Below are 20,055 nucleotides of genomic sequence, written 5' to 3' on the forward strand. Positions count from 1 at the left end.
TATAAGTGGGATTTCTTTAATTTCTTTAAGTTTTCAGAACAGGGATTTGCTTTTTTAACTTGTTTGTGGGGAAAAAAACCAAAGTAGTCCTGCTTTAAAATCTATGCAATTGCTCCCTACTCTCCTTTGCCTCCTTGTTTCCAGAACAGCTTTGGGGCTGCTCCTTGTTTTTCTCATTTCAGCCTGCAATTCCTTCCAGGGACTTAGAGATTATCTAATCTCAACTTGCCAAACAACAACTTCTGTTCATTGGTCGTGTTTCACCATCTGGCATGATTTAGAAGTGGACTGAGAAATATTCACCACTATTTTCTCCACTGGCAAATAGCGAAGCACTTAAATTGATTACCCAGAGAGGATTTGGAATTACCATCCTTAAGTATTTTCAAGAGGTGCCTAAGCAAAGACATAGCTGCTGTCATATGGTGTTTGACAGGCTGCAAGCAGAAAGTTGGACTAGAGATCTGCTCCTGACCTCTTGAAGATTCTGTTTTATTGCTATGACCTCCAAGTAATTTCTTCCCTTCCCTGTTATCCATATGTGAAAGAGGGGCAGAAGTGGAAAAATTAATTCCAGAGAAGGAGCATGAGACAACATACCAAAGTTAAAATGTAACAGGCAGAATTGCAAGGTCAAGCAGTTTTGGCTTCTTCATTCTGAGCAGGGACAGCATAACTTTGGACTATTAGCACAGGCTCACAGGCTCACAGGCACTAGGTTATCCTGCAGTATCAAACACAGTGTGCTTAGCTGGGAATATCCACAGACAGTGGTGATAGCTTATGCCAACATTATGCTATAATGTTAAAAAACCCACCAAAAATAACAATGCTATGTGTGGAACTTAACAAATTGGATTACTTCCTTGGAAAACCAGATTTACTACAGTTGTTTTCCAAACTTTCTTTTCCATCATGTCTGTTAACTGCAGAAATTTTCCAACTGGCTGCAGTAAAAATCCAAAATTCATTAAAAAATTAACACCCAGCCTTTAGGACCATTCTAAAACTGTTGCAACTAAAACATAGTGTTCGAAAAACATTTGGTTTTCATATGATGTAATGTAGAAATTATAAACAAAAATTACTTATTGCATATTAGGATTCCTGTGAATGTGAAATTTCCGCATATTGTTTTCTAGAATTAATCACTTGTTATGTAACAAGTGTTAATTCTATTTTTATTGAAGCTGACCTAAAACCATGAGAAAACATGGTTTTCTAAAATTTTAACCTGATTTTGGAGATCCTGAGAAGCAGCTTAGTGAAACACTGTCATACAGGTTCTTTCCTGAAATCAGGGGGGACAGGCACAGTTATGTACGTGCAGAAAGAACCCAAAGCCAGGTCACAGAGGCAGGTCTGCCTGCTTGACTTTGAATCTCCCATCACATCATGCATTTCCTGCATGCCTCCAGGGTATATAGAGACACAAAATAATGAGGCAGAGATTCACCTTGCAGCTTCAAGGAGAGAATTCCCCACCCAAACTGGCCACAATATATGTTTAAATGCAGATAGATTACCTGTACTTTATTCAGATAGTTATTTACTGGTTACAGTACCGGCAGCACACACTGACCTCAAGAACAAACATTCCTTCTTGGCTTTGCAGCTAAATCCCACAGAACAAATTAATGGTATTCCACAAACACTAAAAACATATAATCCTCCAGTCTCCTGAAATCACAGAGCTTGCTGCCTGGTGAGGTAAAAGGACACTAAAATTGCAGGGAAAAGCCCCCCAGAGCCTTTCTCTAAAACACTCACTACTTCACAGGATTCCACTGCTTTTGACTCTGGGTTTCTGACCAAGCACCTCACACCAGATAAAATTAAAGAATAAGCTCACCAAAACTGTCGCAGCAGATGCTTGCTGGTTCCTGCTAGTTTTGCAATAGTGACAAAATTCCTCCTATTAAACAGCATCTTCTTTTTGCATTAAGACTTCTCTTAACCCACAAATAAAGTTATGAGGAAGGAAGGTGTAGGAAGCAGAGAGTGAGCTGTCCTGCCATGCAAATGAGAGAAAACCAAGAACCAAGGTCCTTGTTTCGGCTGTCCCAGCCAGGGCTGGGCCAGGCTGGGGCTGACCCTGAACCTTTTCTTCGGTCAAACCCTACAGGTACAGAGATTTCTCCCAGGGCCCATTGCGCCACTCGCAGTTTGTGTTCTTCTGTGTGGGTTCATCATGTCATATCATACCTGTGTCAATACTATTTCATAGTTACTTTGTGTTAAATATTTGTACAGGAGCATGTGCTGATAGAAAAAAGGCAAGAGAAGACTTGCAGGATCAGCATGAGCAGGGTGCCCCCCTAGGGATGGGACTGTGGCCATGATGGCTCTAGGACAGCCCAGGCAGGGACTGTTGGCCCTGAGCTGAGCCAAAATAAAGGTTCTGGGTCCATGGCTATGGAACTGGGCAGGGAATAAAGACTTATTCATGCTTTTGGGGCCCTGACAATAATGAAGTAGTCTGCATTAAAGAAATCTACATTTTCTTGGGATTTTTTGGTGGTTTATTTTTCTGCTTGGTTTTTTTTTTTTTTTTTTTTCCCTAGTTTTTGTTTTTTAGTTTTTTCCTTTGGTGTTTTTGTTTGGTTAGTTGGTTGGTTTTTGTTGTTGGGTTTTGGGTTTTTTTTTTTTTTTTTTTTTTGTTTGTTTTTTTTTTTTTTGTACAAAGTTTTCTATTATGCTGTGGTAGTGTTAAACAGTGTGGGGCCAAGAAAGTGAAATATTGCAGCCTGCCTACCTCCTTAGGCTAAACTACTTGCTGTATAATCTGAAGTAGGTCAGTTGCTAAATACTAAAGTGATTTAATTTAAGTTTCTACCTTCAAATATAATTGTCAGATAAGATTTTATGCCACCTGCACTGTAGGTGGTTTTGAAATATGACCATTACTTTCTCATTTTCTCCTCCCTGTAAGGAGAGATGCAATAGTGTAAATCAAGGTGACGCCATATCTGTCAGAGAGGGTGAAACCTTGAAGTTATAATGCAAGTTACTTATAATTAAAACACACAGAAGAAAAGTTGGACTCCTGGGAAAGACAGACAGCTGTGAAAACATCACACAGGGTAATAGCTCCTGGTAGGATTTGCTCAAGACCCCTCATGCTGAACCAACCCTGAGATGCTTGGGAAATGCAGCAGTTGCCAGGGCAAACGTCAAACAGAAGTAAAATCCTAGAGAAAGGAGTAGTGAGGGAATGGAAGAGAAGAAAGAGAAGAAAGGGAAATGTTCTGGTTTGAAAACAAAACCAGTGAGAGACTCCAAGTCAGAAATACAATTTATTAGGAAAAGTGAAGAAGAAAACAAAATACATGCAATAATACAAAAGAAAAACCAGTGACAGAGTCAGAATACAACCTGACACCCTTTTTGGTCAGGGTGTTGGTAGCCATCCAAATTGGAATGGCTGCAGTCCTCCTGGAAATCCAGCAGAAAATCCTGAGTCTGGTGTCCCAAAAACCCAGATTATATCCAGGTAGGAATGCTTGGCTCCTCCCTCTGGGTGGAGCATCTCACAATGGGATGCTATAGTTCATATCAGTCATGCAGTGACATTCAATAGCCCATTATCAACAGATGTCTCCCCAGAGGGAGAATTGGATGTGAAAAAGATAGGGAAAACTGCCCACTTAACAGACAACAACAGCCATACAGGTGGCAAATGGAATACATCTTGCCTTTCAATCTGGGACAGGAAGAAAGAGAAGAAGATGAAGAATGCCAGGCCATGGTTTCCCTCTTGGTTGTCCTCTGGCAAATGACTCCCATGACTTTCAAGCCTGACTCCTGGGACTGAGCTTGTGTCATTAGTGATGCCCAGGAGAAAAGACAGCAGACAGAGCAAATGTGGTTGAGGTGCCAAGGGCTGCAGTCCCACCCTGCAGCCTCAAAGGGAGGGGACAGTGCCAATGCCTCTTTGTCAGGTCACACCTTGTACTGGGTCTGGCTGAGCTGGACTCATTCTCCCACAGCAGCCCTCCCAGGGCTGGGCTCTGCACTGGTAGCTGGAAAGGTGCTGATGCCACACCAAGAGTTTTGGCTACTGCTGAGCAGCGCTGGCACAGCACCAACGCTGCCCCTCCAACTTCCCACCACCCACCCGTAGGTTGGGGGTGGACAAGATCTTGGGAGGGGACACAGCTAGGACAGCTGACCCAAATTAACCAAAGGGATGTTTTATATCATATGGTGCCAGCTCAGATATAAAAGCTAAGGACGGGAGGCAGAAGGGGGAACATTCATTATTTTACAATGTGTGCCTTCTGCAGCAAAGATGAGGTGCTTAACTCCTGCTTCCTGGTAATTGGCTGGACATCATTTGCTGATGGGAAGAAGAGAAAAAAAATCTTTGGTTTTTTGCTTTGCTTTTGTGCATGAAACCTTTCATTTTTGCTTTAGCAAACTGCCTTCTCTCAGCCTATGCTTTCTGTCTTATTTTCTCTCCTCTGTCCAGCTGAGAAGGAGTAGAGATGAAGTGTCTTGGTGGGCACCTGGTATCCAGTGAAGACCAATCCACCACACCCCTGGTACAGAGGCTGCCTGACCCCAATTCCCACATGGACCAATTTCATAGCAAGCTCCTGTGAATGAGTGTCACCTAAGAGGAAGGGAACAGCCAAGCTTTACAGATGCCTGTGGTTGAAAAGGAACAGCAAATGCCAGAGGGTCCAAAAAAATCTTTAAAAGTTTTATTAGTAAATTATACATGTGGCATGTTAATTGGTATAAGTTAGCCCCTTATGTCCTTGTAGCAAGAGAAATAAAAGAATAATTTTTAAAAAGATGGGAAGAGAGAGAAAAGAAGATCATCGGTCCTGGGTCCAGTATTGATCTGGCCAACAAGAGGTCCAGGGTCCTCAGGGACACTGCCTGGGCACTGTGGGGGTGGATTTCATAGAGAAGCTTTCCCTGGGAGCTCAGGGCACTGTGCCAGGCCCGGTGCTGCCCCACCACTGGCTGCCCAGGGAGGTGCTGGAGCCACCGTCCCTGGATGTGTTTAAGGGAAGACTGGATGTGGCACTGAGTGCCATGGTGGCGCTGGCCGTAGGTTGTACCCACTGATCCCAGAGGTCGTTTCCAGCACAGCCAATCCTGTGATGCCGTGCCAACAGCCCTGTGCCAGGCCTTTCCCCGTGCCCAGCACAGCCCATCCTGTGGTGATGCCGTGCCCACAGCCCTGTGCCTTTCCCCATGCCCAGCACAGCCCATCCTGTGGTGATGCCGTGCCCACAGCCCTGTGCCTTTCCCCGTGCCCAGCACAGCCCATCCTGTGGTGATGCCGTGCCCACAGCCCTGTGCCTTTCCCCATGCCCAGCACAGCCCATCCTGTGGTGATGCCGTGCCCACAGCCCTGTGCCTTTCCCCGTGCCCAGCACAGCCCATGCTGTGGTGATGCCGTGCCCACAGCCCTGTGCCTTTCCCCGTGCCCAGCACAGCCCATGCTGTGGTGATGCCGTGCCCACAGCCCTGTGTCTTTCCCCGTGCCCAGCACAGCCCATGCTGTGGTGATGCCGTGCCCACAGCCCTGTGCCTTTCCCCGTGCCCAGCACAGCCCATGCTGTGGTGATGCCGTGCCCACAGCCCTGTGCCTTTCCCCCGCCCGCCCTCAGGGCCCGGCCGGGCCCGATGCGGCCCCCGCCGGCCGCCAGGCGGCGCTGCCGGCGGCCCGGTCCCCGCGGCCCGGCGGGGTTTCCTCCCGGCCGCCATGGCCGCTCCCGCCGCGGGGACCGAGCTGCCCGTGCCCGGTGAGTGCGGCCGCTCCTCGAGGCACCCGGGGGAAAGTGCGGCTGCCTGTGCCGGCCCCTGACCGCCTCACCCCCGCAGGTCTCCTCCGGCTCCGAGGGCCGGTGCCTCGGGGCGTCTGGGGAGAAACGCGTCCGCTGCCGTCAGAGCTCGGACGGGGCAGCCCCGCGCGTGGCCGGGACGGGGGGCAGCGCCGGGCGCTCGGGGGGGCGCGGTTAATTCGGAGCATTAATGGTTACTTTGTGTCGCGGTTTGCCACAGGGTAATGTTCAAACGTTGGCTCGTTGCTGGGATAACAAACGCCTCGTGTACGTCCTGTGGGATTTAATTTACTGAGTTGGTGGGATTCAGTTTCCAAACTGATGGCAGCGCCGAAGCACAGAATGGGTCAGGCTGGGAGGGACCGCCGCGTGTTTTGTGGTCCCACCTCCCTGCTCAAGCAGGGTCATCCCACAGCACATGTCCCAGGATTGTGTCCAGGCGCTTCTGGGCTATGTCCAGTGATGGAGACTGCACAGCACACAGAAAAGAATTTCTTCCTCTTGTTCAGGTGGAACTTCCCGAGCATCAGTTTCTGCCCACTGCCTCTTGCCCTATTGCTCAGCACCACCGAGCAGAGCCTGGCTGTATCTTCTTGGCACCCCCTGGGTTTAGATATTTACTCACATTAGTAAGGTTCCCTGTAAGCTGTCTCTTCTCGAGGCTGAACAGGCCCAAATCCCTCAGCCTTTCCTCATAAGAGAGATGCTCCAGTCCCCCAAACATCCTTGTTGCCCCGCCGGACCCACTTTGTGAGCTCCTTGTCTCACTTGTACTGAGGAGCCCAGAACCAGACACAGTAGTTGTGTCCAGTTGTGAAATGTTGTGGCTTAGTCAAATGAATGAGATACAAAAGGCATTGGAAAATGTATCAGCTTTTTGTATACACTGAATAAGGAACATAAAATGTTTTTATGTTAATCCTTCTGAAGGGAAAATAAATGAACCAGACAGCTCTCTACCTGCCAGAGATTGCTAAGAAAGTTCAGAAGTGCGTGGCTGGCCGGCTGGAGATGAAAACTTCAAACAGAGTTTTCAGATGCTGTTTAGCTTGTCTGTAGTTGTAGGTGTGTCTAGGCAAAATAAGGAAAAAACTCAACTCTTTTTTTAAAAAGGCTTGAGTTTGTCTGCACAAAGCTTGTTGAGCAAGTGAAAGTGAAAAACACATCTAATGAGGTAATAAGTACAATTTATACATGTCTGCTCCATCTGATACATAAAATAACATCTTTGGAAATAGGGGAAGCTTTTGCATTAAATAATTATTTTAAATGCAAATCAAACATACACTTTAAGAAAGAACTTTTAGGTTTTGGAGCTGGGATGCATATTGTTGATGGGATTGTTTTCATTGAAAGTAAATGCACTAAGATGCCTCAATATAATTTTCAGAAACAGTCTACTGTTATTGTGTGTATTTCCTAACATGTGTTACATGCTAACAAAATTTACAAGGAAAATGTTTGGTTTATTCTTGGTTTTGTTTTTAAAAAAATCTATGTTTTATAGCACAGGCTTTGACATTTTAAAATAGGAGGTCTAATTGAGCTTTTATATCTGAGCTGACATTGCCTGCAAGAATTTTGACAAATTGTTTAACTTGTAAGTTCATTTATTTTTCTGTAGAATTAGTATTTTCTATCAAACCACATGCCTAACCAAAAGCTGAGCATATAGTTAACATTCTGTATTTGAAACAATGTTGCAAACACTTTTGAAAGTGTGAAGAACTGAGAAAGCAGGCGGACTACTGAAGTCTGAAGAGCTGCTTGGACTTTATTTTGGGATGGCTTTGTTTGGATTTTTTTGTCTGATCACTGAGTCACAGAATGGATGGGCTTGGAAGAAATCCCTGGAGACCATCTGGTCCATCTCCCTTCTTAAAGCAGGTTCACTCAGAGGAGGTTGCACTGGATCACCTCCAGGCAGGTTTTGAATATCTCCAGAGATGGAGACTCCACAGCTTCTCTGGGCAGCCTGTTCCAGTGCTCTGCCACTCACACAGGAAAGTTCTTCCTCCTATTTGGGTGAAATGAGAGTTTTGCAAACTCATGTTTTGAAGGCTGAGAGAAGCAAGAGGAGAAAGATAAGAAAATAAAATGTGCCACTGAATTGATAGAACATATCTACTTCAAAATCTGTGAGGCAAAATTTTGCTTTCACTAAAATTGACATATTTTTGTGTTTCAGAGTCAGGTGCTGTTTTCACATTCGGAAAAAGCAAATTTGCAGAAGATATTCCCAGCAAGTTCTGGTTCAAAAATGACAAGCCTGTACTTATATCATGTGGAGATGAACATACAGCTATTATTACAGGTCAGTATTGGAAATAGAGGATATAGAATCAGAATTGTTTAGGTTGGAAGAGACCTTTAAGATTATCAAGTCCAACCATTAACCCAGCACTGCCAAGTTCACCACCAAACCATGTCCCCAAGTGCCACATCTGTACATCTTTTAAACACCTCCAGGGATGATGACTCAGCCACTTCCCTGGGTATCCTGCTTCATGAAGAAATTTTCCCAATCTCTGGTCTAAACCTTCCCTGTCACAATTTGAGGCCATTTCCTCTCATCCTCTTGTTACATGGGACAAGAGGCCAAACCCCACCTGGCTACAACGTCCTTTCAGGAAGTTGTAGGGTGATAAGGTCTTTGAGCCACTTCTCCCACAGCTTCCCTGACAGGACTTGTGCTCCAGACCCTTCTGTGGACACATTCCATCTCAATGTCTTTCTTGTAGTGAAGCTGGCCTATATTATAAAATATTTGGACACCTTTGAAAGTTAGGAATCTTACTTGCATCCTGAGGTAATACATTAACTGAGGCTGGGGAGAGGACAGAGGACTGCTTTGTGAGAACTGTTGGATGCCTTTGGAGTTAGTGTGTGGTTGCTCAAGGTTTTCATGGGACATGCCCAAGAACTGTCAGGAGGAAGTTTGTAATAACTGAGTGTATGACAGGGTTTAAAGTAAGCATAACTTAGTTCAGGCTGAATGTTACTCGTGAATCTGACAATGTTTACTATGTTACATTTATTGTATCATGGAAGTAACAATAGCTGCCGAATGCCACAAGTTCACTAGAAATCTCCTTGAAACAATAAATACAATTGTGTCTCTCAAATTAAGCTTGGAATTACCGGCAGATGAAAATAACCCTTGCAAGAGCAACTCAATAAAAGGATTTCAGAAAATCCTACGAAAATCGGAAACAAATGGAAAAAAGTGTTCAAAGAAACTGGTGTAATAGAGGCAGCATTATTAATGTTTTTTTCTTTTCTTTGAAATGATGGAGACAATACTCATTAAAGAATTGGTTCATTTTATTTTATATGGAAGGGACTACTCTTCTGTGGATGAGCATGTGTGATGATTGTATTGACAATCAACTGCTGACAGATAATAAGACTTTGTTGTTGAAAAAAAATATGTATATTTTCACGACTTTTTAAATTGGAATGTAGTTATTACTCATCAGTATCCAATTGGCTGTTGCTTATTAAATAATTTCCTGAGGGTTTCTTGCAATGTTCACAAGCAACATTGAAGATGTTGAATTTTCAGAAAGAATTATTCCAGGCAAGATAAAAAAGACTATAGATTTCGTGGGCTGCAGAACACCCTGAGGTGAAATTACACGATGAATTTTTCAAGCCTAACTTCACAGCAGATGAAATATACATTAATAGTTTATTTTGAACAAAGCTTGACACTTTTTCTTGGATTGAACCAATAATATTAAATTACCTGTTGCATTAAATTAATCCAGATGTAACCTGGGGCACGGTGGCATTTTCCTTTTGCATTTTCTTTTTACATATACTTTTATATGCCCACACCCAGTTTGAAATAACACAGGTACAGTTCTGTGTTTAAACCAGTAAATTTGAATTGCCTCCCAGCATGTGCCCAGGCCAGCACTGTTAGCCCCAGTCAGCAACAATCCCCTAATTCCCACATCACTGTAATAGTGACCACTGAGATAAAGCTTTTGAAGAAGTCATCTTGCAGAGATTTTCATGCAGCACCATTTCTGTATAATTTCCCCTTCTCTCCATTATTTTAGTATATGCAGCTTGTTTCAGAAGTGTCTCTGTAGCTTGCCCTAGCTGTGGTAGTGGGCAGGTACATCACCAGGGAGGCTTCTAGATGATCAGATCTTTTATTTCCTCAAAGCTTTTGCTGTCAAGGAACTGTAGAAGCATGAGAAAAAGACTTCTTTGGTAGCAAAAGGCTTTCTGGGTCATTGTAAAGGAAAGGCAAAAGTGAGAGTAAAGGTGGATCAACAACAAGCAAAGGTAGAGAAACTCCAAGAGTCGTACAAAAAAAGTGAAGAAGGGAAGGGAAAAGCTCTTCTCCCTCATTTGTTCTTCACACCAGTGCATGCCCATGTGCACCTCACATTTCTGCAGTTAGATGGAATTGGATGATACAGGTCTTGGGAATGACTCTGAGCTGCAGTAACACCTGGAATAAATGGTTCAGAAGCTCATGCTGATAATGAGTTTACTGAGAAGGGCACAGACCTCGTGGGAAACCAACAGATTCTTCAGCTGAACCTGACCTGGAAGAGATAAAAGGCAAACATCACCAAAGGAGGAAAAGTATCTCAAGCAGGTGTGTGTTAATGCATGCTTCATTTTACTTTCAGTCTTTATTTACAGGTCACAAAATTTCCCCCCTCCTTTTTTTTCCCCACACCTTGAAAGAGAGAGAGGGAGGTATATTTGTAGGGGACAGTAGGACTATGAGGTAGATGAAAATTAAGAAATATACCAATTTTACAGTTAACGTGGCTCAACAATTGTAAATAAAACAATCACCCAAACTGATACAAATCATTCCTTAATGCTGGATTTGGGCAGGAGAGATGGCTACAACTAGCAACAAATCTTGACTGAATACTAATGAAGAAAATGTACAAGAACTAATATTTAGCATTCAGACAAAATATTCAAAACCTTTCAAACTTTCATCTAATCCAGCATCAATATTCCCATATGACTTTTATAAAGACAAGTGTAAAATAAATACAAAACACTCCATCCTTTGCATTTCTAGGTCAGGAGTTAAGAGTCCAAAATTTTATTCACATGTAGTGGCTGCATGTTGGAATTGATGGGACCAGTAATAGTTACTTGCTGACTTTGAGTTGGCTTGCTGAGTTAGTTGAAGAAATGTTTTCTTCTCCAGGAAGTAAGTTTAGGTTTGAAATTTAAAGTGTTTCTTTATTCTTTTGCTGTCTACCACTGGCATAACCTTGATTAAAATGTCCAAGAAGGAATTTTTTTAAGCAGTGGTCTTCTTTACGTCTTTAATGCAGTCATGAGCAATATGTATTCCAGCATCACTTGTAACATGTTTCATAATGGTTCTTGCTTCATTTCTGTATTTTTTGTCCCAAGAATACTGGTAGTCCCCTGCATCTTCTATAACTGCAGGTTTGGAAAGCAATTAATTCATCCTCATGGGAGCTGGTGTGAAGAAGTATGAATATACATACTTTTAAGAATCTCCTTCCAATGCTTGTGTATTAAATTTTGTTTCCTACAAAACTCTCAAACTTAACAGCTATCTTATTGTTTATTTGCCTTGATTAGAGTATCCTAGGCAGCTTAACCACATTTAATCAAAGAGACTGATCCTGTTCACAAGGGGGAAATGATGGTGAATGAAAACACCTTTTCTGAACTCAGTGCCCTGGAGAGAATTCAAGCCCCCAACACGAGAAAGCAGAAGGAAAGAAATAAGTATCAATTGTAAAAGTGGGAGTGAAAAGAGGTGCATATGAAACCACAAGAAGATAGTATACTCATAATTTCAGATTTTGTAAGGCATTAAACATTCAACAGAGATCTTGAAAGCCCTCCAGGTGTTTTGTCACCAGATTTCTTCTATTCTTTCTGCTTACCAGTAGGTCAACAGAACATGGCACAATATCTTTTGCATTAACTGCAAGAGGAGGATGAGAAAGATTGGTACACGTTTGTGTTGATGTATGTGAGCAAGCAATGTACACTGCTGGTTTTGCCTGTGTGATGCCAAATGTCCTAAGCATGACTGTTCTTGTTGCTCAATAAAGTTTCTGAAAATATCATGACTTGTCTAACAAATCTGATGCCACCCCTATTTTCCTGGGATTTATTTGACTTCTATATGAGTTTTAAATCAACTGTTAACATAATTTATTCACTAAATAGCTCAAATAAAAATAATTTTAAAAATAATCTTGGTGTCTTGGCATTTGCTACTCTGTACAAAATACTACCTTCTATGTTTTATTAAGATATAATATCTCAGAAGGATCTTGTAGTAAATATTTAAGGTCTGTACATCGCCTCCCTATATTATTTCTCTCCCACACTCATATAATTTAAAAAGAAAGTGGGGGGGGGATATGTAAAACATACCTTTAAACATAGGTGATTAGAGTACTTGGCTGCCTGCCATGACAAAGCACATGGGACTTCAGCTGATGTTTCCCAGCTGCCCAATGATTGCCTTTAAAAGCACTTCATGAACCAGAAGTGCACAAGACTGATGGTGTTGCCAGGAATCGCAGCTGTGATAGCAACTATTCATGAGAAATTAGGTGGGAGACAACCTCTTACTGAAGTGTCCCCCAAAACCTCTGTTGCTACACATGGAAGTGTCTTGTGGCTTCCCTGGTAGCCCTGAATTGCTGTTGGTGAAACATCTGCTGTTGGAAGTGTGTTTTCATCACCAAAACAGTCTGAGTAGACCTTTTCATTATATCCTGTTGTTTCCCTTCTGCCCAGAGTCATAGTCTTACTCTGCTGGACCTGTCTTGTGCCAGCCATTCCACCTGGCAGGTGGGCACAATCTGGATGATGGCACCAAAGTGGAAGCAAAAAAACCAAGAGCAATCTGAGTTTATGAAATTTTGAAATTTGATTCTTGCCTATTTTTCTGCTGTTGGATTCAGTGCATCTGTGTGATGGCTGGGATATCTCAGTTATGAAAATTGTGCCTTTTGCATGCAAAATTATATTGGATTTCTTGGCCAGCTTAGATTGAATCGTGTCTCTTCTGAAACTTGATTTGCTGTACAGACTGAGAAATGTTGCTTCATTACAGGCATTTGTTTAGGTTCCTCTGTAGTACCTAGTAATTCTCATTCTCTTTCTAAATTAACTGCTTCCCAGATTTCTTATTTTCTGTTATACTCCTAGGAAACCTGAAATGATAAAAGGCTGTCACTCAGTTGTAAAAGAATGTGGAAAAATTCCTCTCATCTATTAAGCTCTTTGACTTACAAAGCAATGCCTGAGAATTTAAAGACTGATATAAAACCCAGCAGATTATAGGATGAAAAGCATGACCTTGTTTGAATTTTGCATGGATAAAAGAGAATGTGCTTAAATTGAATTAGGGCAGCTTGGCATCATACTCTCACAAAAGCACTGCTGTCTTGGGAAAGCAGTTGGAAAGTGTAAAGCAAGGATACAAGGAAGCCATACCAATATAGGATAGATGTCATTTGCTGATAACAATCCATTCTGTTAAGGTGTATTTGCTGTCAGGGACAGCTCTGCATGTGTTTGACATGATTGCATTATCAAAATTAGGATGGAGATATAAATGCTGTTAGTAGAACACTGTGAGCATGAATTTGACCTCTGTCTTTCTTCCCTTCCAGCTTTCTTGGAAAGACATAATATTGACACATAGTCCCACGTGCCAAGAATTGTAAAATCTAACAATCAGGATTTTAGTTACTAGTTATAGTTAAGCACTGGTGTGGTTTTTTTTTTTCTTTTTAACTATGTGGTTATATTTAAGAAAATGAATGGATATTTTTATTAGAATATGATTTTTTTGGGTAATATTTCAAACATTGCAATATCATATTTCAAAGTCTCTGTAAATCACAATCAGAACCTTCACTGGGAACAGCCACATTATTTTGGCATTATTATATGGAATTGCAGTTATGAATTGTGGTTGTGGTAACTGTAGATGATGAGGGTGACAAGCTCTATGACCAAATTTCTGATGAGGGTGACAGCATGAAGATAGGAGTCTAATGCACAAAGCTCTGCAGACCTTCAGAAGTAAACAAAGTCCTTTTAATTGTTGTGAAAGGGTGGGAGATGTTGTTTTGTTGTGGGGCTTTTTGCTAAATCAGTTTCTATTGTTTTGCAAAGATTTCTGTTGGAACAAGGGTTTTTTTTTTCCAGTGGGAACTTTACAGCTTTACAAGATGTGATAGTTTAAAAAATTGAAATTAAATGAATTCATTTTAAGGTACTGTCAGGAATCACTTTTGGCTAATTTCCATCCCAGATGACAAAATTCTCATCTGTTCATATACCATCCTCAGAAAAAGCACTGGTTGTTCAGAATTGTAACAGTTCATTGTTTGCAATGGTCAAATATGCAAGTCCAATGACACATCATAGGAATTTCTGAATGGTGATTCTAACATTGTCTCTGTTGAACAGCTGTAACCTAATGTTTGCATTTAGGTTTAAATAACTCTGACTGCGTGGTGGGTTTATACATTCCGTCTTATGATGCAGAATAACAAATTAATACAGTTTGTGAAAATTTATCAGAAACTGCATTTGATATAAATGCATATTTGTAAATCATTTTAAGAGAAGATATTTAGCAGCAAAAGAAATATCCCACCCTATAAAACCAAACAAGCCAAATATTAAAAATCTGTACTTGTATTTATCAAATAGCTGCATTATTCATTCATGTCTTTGGAGTAAAAGATGTAGGTGCTCAGTTAGGTGTGCTGTTATTTTATAAGGAGGCTTATAGATACTGTGCTTTCTGAACTGCAGGATCTGCCCAAAAGTACATCTTGTTTTCTCAAGAGCATTTCATCTGTGCTGTAATTAAAGATGGGAATGTTTCTTCTTCTGGCTGGGGATTTCTTACTTAAACAATGCAATTACTATTTTTGAACTGTTAAATCACAAGGATATTAATTATTGTTTACACTTATGTACTGAATTGCCTAAACTTAAACCTTACATCAAAAAGGAAGTAATAAGTTCATTGTGAGTGAATGACCATCTTGTCTCCAATGAGGTATTCAAACACTTGTATGGATTCTGTCTATGATTTTTTTTCAGGGAAAGGTAAACTATACATGTTCGGCAGTAACGACTGGGGCCAGTTAGGACTAGGATCAAAGAGCACTGTCAGCAAACCAACCTGTGTTAAAGGTTTGTGGAATTTTTAATTTTTTTTTTTTTTTTTTTTTTTTTTTTTTTTTTTTGTCTTTTTGAAACAAGACCCTTGTGAAAATGTACATCATAGGATGCAATTCCAAAATAACGGATTCTTTCTTATTCTTCATCACATGTGCACATTACTACACAAGATCAGGAAGACAGCTCAAAAGGATCCTTATTGATTTTCTATTACTTCAGATTCCGAGTCCTTTTGCATCTGAGGATTACTTCAGATACATAGAATCCTGTCATTTTTGAGAGCTCTGACTTCATGTAGTACTTGCCTATTCTGACAAACCACATTTTCATTTTTTACTGCAGACAATAATCAGATGCTTGGTCTCTGCATGGTCTATGTGTTAGAAGCCATAGTTTCAACAGCATTGTGTAACCTCTGTGTCACTATTTTCATTGCAACTTTGTAAATGAAAAAAAATCTATCAGAAACTTTTCACAAGTACTGCTACATTTTTAACAAGTGTAAGAAATGCCCCAGGGTACATAAATGTTAATACATTTTTATGAGGCAGTAAAATAAATTCCTGTATTCTTTTATGTCTTGGAAAATATGTTTTCATTGCACTGTGATCTTTTTGATCTTTCCTAGCTGTTTTTATCTTGTCAAACAAAGCTGAGTCAATACTTTTCCTTATCACTTTACTTATGTCAAGTCAGATCTATCCCATTAACACATTTCTTTTCACTATTAAATGTTTATCTTCGCTCTTTCTGCCAGCAGATCGATCTGTTAGCTTATTGTTAAAAACAAATTATCTTGCTTGTTCAAACTCTGTTCTTCCTGATTTAGTTTACTCTACTGTCCTTTATTTGCTCCTGCCTCCATCTCTCTTCAGATGGAGAATGCAGCTACTCTCAGGTACACATCTTCTGTCAGCCATGTGAGAGATTGATTCCTACCTTGGCTTAAATAGATTTGGTTTCAAGTTTTGGGTTTTCTGTTGAATTGCAATGGAGCATAAAAGATGAAGAGAAGATGACAGCAATTCAAAGCAGACCTGGTATTCACTGAAAAAAGTCACAAGGGGGGTGTCTTTTTTCTCTTGACAGTAGACAGCAGGAGGAATTCCTGGAGCTTTTCTCACTAGCCTTGGGTGATTACTTGGCTTTGGGAATGGGGTTGTAAGGACACTTTTCAGTTTCTGCTTGGAGCCAAATGCTTGTGTCTGCATGTTTTCTGAAAAAAATATTTTCTGGGACTTGGTTAGAGATTAATGACATTGGTTAGAGATTAATGACATTGGTTATGAAAAATGACCAGCAACATTATAAATACAGCATGTCTCATAACATAGAATTGGTTAGCCTAAGTGGGAGGAAGTTTAGGGAGCACAGGCTTCTGAATAGCTGATTAAGATCATCTCTGAAATTGAAGAGTGTTGGGATATAAAGACTGTAGGAAGAAACCACGATTGGAAATGTTATGGTTCCAGCCTGGTGGTAGTGGTAGGTGTTGGATAGAAGAGGCAGGAACCTGAATTTGGATGAATTAAAGTTTGTGTCTGTGCGACAGACCAGGGGCAGTTCATGCTTAAGTTGATAGATTTCTTTGGTGCCTTGGTAGATGGCATCTTAATCTGGATGTTAAAGAGCTGATGAAAGTTGATCTGTAAGGGCTGAAAAAAGGTTTGTGAAAGGGATGATTGTTGTTGGCTTTGTTACGGACTAGGGCAGTGGAAAAGCAATTAAAGATTTATTATGTAAAAATAATCCTTGTTTAGAGCATTGTATAGGGTACATGGACATGACTGAGAGAAGATAATTTGTTGACAATGAACAGTAACTGGAGCAAGGATGGAAAAGTCAGGGAGACATTTTTCCTCTCCATTTCTGAAATGGAGTACAATTGTCATAAGAGAAGAGGAGCTTCTGTATTCTCTCTTTCCCACCAAAACAACTCCTGACTCCCCTCACATACATTCCCAGTCTTTCAAAGTGACCAGACAGCAGAGAAGTGCATGCCATGGCACTCTCATTGGTGGTAACTCAGCTGAAATTGAGACAGGATGACACATGCAAAAAATGTAGGCACTTGTTCAGGTAAGACTGCCCTTGGCAATTGAGATCAGTGGTCAGGAAGTGATCAGAACAGAGCAGAAAAGGGATGTGAGCACAACAAAGGGAGGTAGGGATGGTAAGACAAAGGAACAGGATGGTTTCAAAGATTTACAATAGTGGAAAAAGTCTAAGAGGGAAGTAACAATAGCACTGTTAATGAAAACTGAAGACAGCTTAAATCATTAATTCTATTCCTGCAACTTAATATATTCTTTGAGGCGTATCCCGTAAATGGCAAATTCCAGGGGCTGTGGCACTGGGATGAAGTAACCATCATCAAGCTAACTTGAGTGTTTTAAGTTTTTAAGGTTTGACCTATTCTCTTATCTTGGGAGAATACTGATTCGATAAGTCATGTGCTAGATTCAAATGGGCAATGAATTTTGTAATAATTCTGTTCATAAAAAAGTCAAAAGAAGAAATCAGAGCTCCCTCTAGAGCATAGAACATTTTGTTGACACAGCTATCAGCTTTTTTAAAACTTTCTCTCCTCTTTGGTTTTAATTCTTAGCTTTAAAACCAGAAAAACCAAAACTTGCTGTTTGTGGAAGAAACCACACTTTAGTTTACACAGGTATGTAACCTCTATTTCATTCAAGATGCATTTCTTCATTTGCTTTCATGCAAAATTATATTAGGAACCTCAGAAGTGTTGAAGAAGGAAAAAAATTGAAAATGGGCCTTCTAAAACTTAGGGATTTGACATCCAGTTCTTAGAATTCTGATTTTTTTTTTAGAATTTTAACATTTATTCTGAGCAATTGCATTTATAAACTAATGTTAGATAGAAGTTTCCTAGTAATGGATGCATGGAAAAATTTCTTACTGGCATTTGAGGTGTGGTTAACAATTATGAATATTTTCTTTAAGCCTTGTAAAGATATATTGTTATTTTTATATACATCTGTACTCAAATTTACCTATGATAAATAATCTTTATTAGTGTGAAGTTATATATTTGAATAAATATAACAGAACTAAATGTTTTCAACTCTTCAAATTTTCCTGCATTTTTGTTACACAGCATAGCCTTCTATTTCAATGACAAGTTGCTTTATTAAGCTATAAATAAATAAACTGTAAATTTAAACTTAAAAATAAATTTGTAGAGACACAGTATACAGAGAATTTATTAAGGTTCTTGACATGCTTCTATAATTTATGTAATGGAATAGCCATCTCTGTGGTTGCAATTCTTTAGCTTTCAGTAATGTTGTAAAGAGGATTGTTTGATTATTAGGAGGTTTATATACATGGAGACCCTGAACACTGTAAATAAGATTGTTAGAATAAAATAGAACATATTAATAAAAACCAAGTATGCAAGACTGCACAGAGTAAATATTAGTCACCTTTGGTGTACACACTGGCTAGATAATTTGTGGTCATTGTATGTCAGTTTACTTATCACATTTCTGTCTGGGTTTCTGTTAATAACAGGATGCATCTGTTTTTTCATAGATGAGCACGTTAGATGTGAAACATACTAAAATTAAAAGTATAAATCTTAAAGTTCTTTAAAGTTGAAGAAATCTGTCATCAGTGTTAAATTCACGATACCAAAAAAATAAAACCCTGGTTAATTAAATTGGAAGTTACTTAAATATTAAAATAAGTAAATTATTTCTAATAAAAAGCTAAGTACAAATATATTTCATTCACAGTACTCAAAACTATCAAGTTATTAATTTCTTTAATTTACATACTAATACAGCTTCAGTTTTTCATGTGTGTGACATCATGCACCCTTTTCCTCCCACTTAATCTCAAAATATACATTATTTGTGGAAGGAGCTGCTTCTGGTTGCCAGGGCTACTGGTAGTCATTTTCTCAGAGCTCTTGCAGAACTTCCAATCACATTTATTTTTACATCAGTCTCCAGAATAGTTGGAAATTAAATAAGGTCTTTAGGAAGTTCTGCTCTAAGTGTGTGCAGGAAAACCTTGCTAGCTACAACAGAAACTGCTAATTTCAGCTGGAGGGTGTTTCAGGGCAACAGACCCTAATGTTTTTGTGATGTTTTCTCCATTGAAAATTAAATTACTTGCTCTGGTTTCTTCCTTCTGTGTATCACCTGTGCTTTTCTGTATGCAGAAAAAGGAAATGTCTATGCTGCTGGAGGTAACAGTGAAGGCCAGTTGGGATTAGGTGACACAGAAGAAAGGACCACGTTTCATTTAATCAGCTTTTTCACCAACCAGCACAAGATCAAGCAACTATCAGCTGGATCATACACCTCAGCAGCAGTAACTGGTGAGACCAACTGCTAATAAAATCTGTTTATGTGTGTCCAACCTGGCTCCAGGAAGATTTAATCCAGCATTCTATCTGCATAAGTGGGTGCATTTTCTATCCTCACTATCTTCTTTCCTTGGTAGCCACAGTCATTTTTTGACAGTCAATTGCCTGTTTTAACAGTCTGGTAAGGGGTGTGTGCCTCATTAACTTAGAGTTTTTGTGAAAGTTTAGTAGAAATACTTACAGAGGAGGAATGGTATGAATACCTTCCAAATGGATAAAAATCTTCAGTTTATTTCCAGGGAAAGCAGCTACAAAACATGAATCCTATGAAAACTAAGCATCTCGAATTCCACTTCTTACTGCAGCTATTGCAGTCCATTGGTTCAGGCTGCACAGCTGTGTCATTCCTTACTAATTCAGGGAGAGGCTGAGCCCCTCACCTGTTTCCCAGGTGGCAGAATTATACCAATTATACATCACAACATGCTGAAATCCACACGGTTTTAATACTTCCAGTCAAAAAGTGGATGGGTGCTCCTTTATTACCCTCTAATGCAATTTTTCAAGTCTTGCTCTAAAGCAATTTTTTGTGTACCCATTTAGGGTAAGTTATTGAGGCTGTAGTTTTAGAACTTGAAAGAGATGCTAGGCTGCTTGTTTGGTGTTTGGGGTTTTTTTTTTATGCCAATTGCTGACATTCTCCTGAGTTTTTTTAGATTTTTA

At 40.2% G+C, this 20,055-nt stretch overlaps 1 protein-coding gene across 1 annotated transcript in view; it reads left to right on the top strand.

The window, feature by feature from the left end:
- The first annotated feature begins 5,698 nt into the window (after positions 1–5,698).
- RPGR (retinitis pigmentosa GTPase regulator) overlaps positions 5,699–20,055 on the top strand; it is a 37,094-nt gene continuing 22,737 nt past the window's right edge. The window contains exons 1-5 of the mRNA XM_053936219.1: positions 5,699–5,762; positions 7,990–8,115; positions 14,913–15,005; positions 17,602–17,664; positions 19,186–19,344. Of these exons, the coding sequence (XP_053792194.1) occupies positions 5,723–5,762; positions 7,990–8,115; positions 14,913–15,005; positions 17,602–17,664; positions 19,186–19,344 (481 nt within the window). The 5' untranslated portion in view covers positions 5,699–5,722. The remainder of the gene's footprint in view (positions 5,763–7,989; positions 8,116–14,912; positions 15,006–17,601; positions 17,665–19,185; positions 19,345–20,055) is intronic.

Source organism: Vidua chalybeata, chromosome 2, assembly GCF_026979565.1.
Source record: "Vidua chalybeata isolate OUT-0048 chromosome 2, bVidCha1 merged haplotype, whole genome shotgun sequence".
Lineage (NCBI taxonomy): Eukaryota > Metazoa > Chordata > Aves > Passeriformes > Viduidae > Vidua > Vidua chalybeata.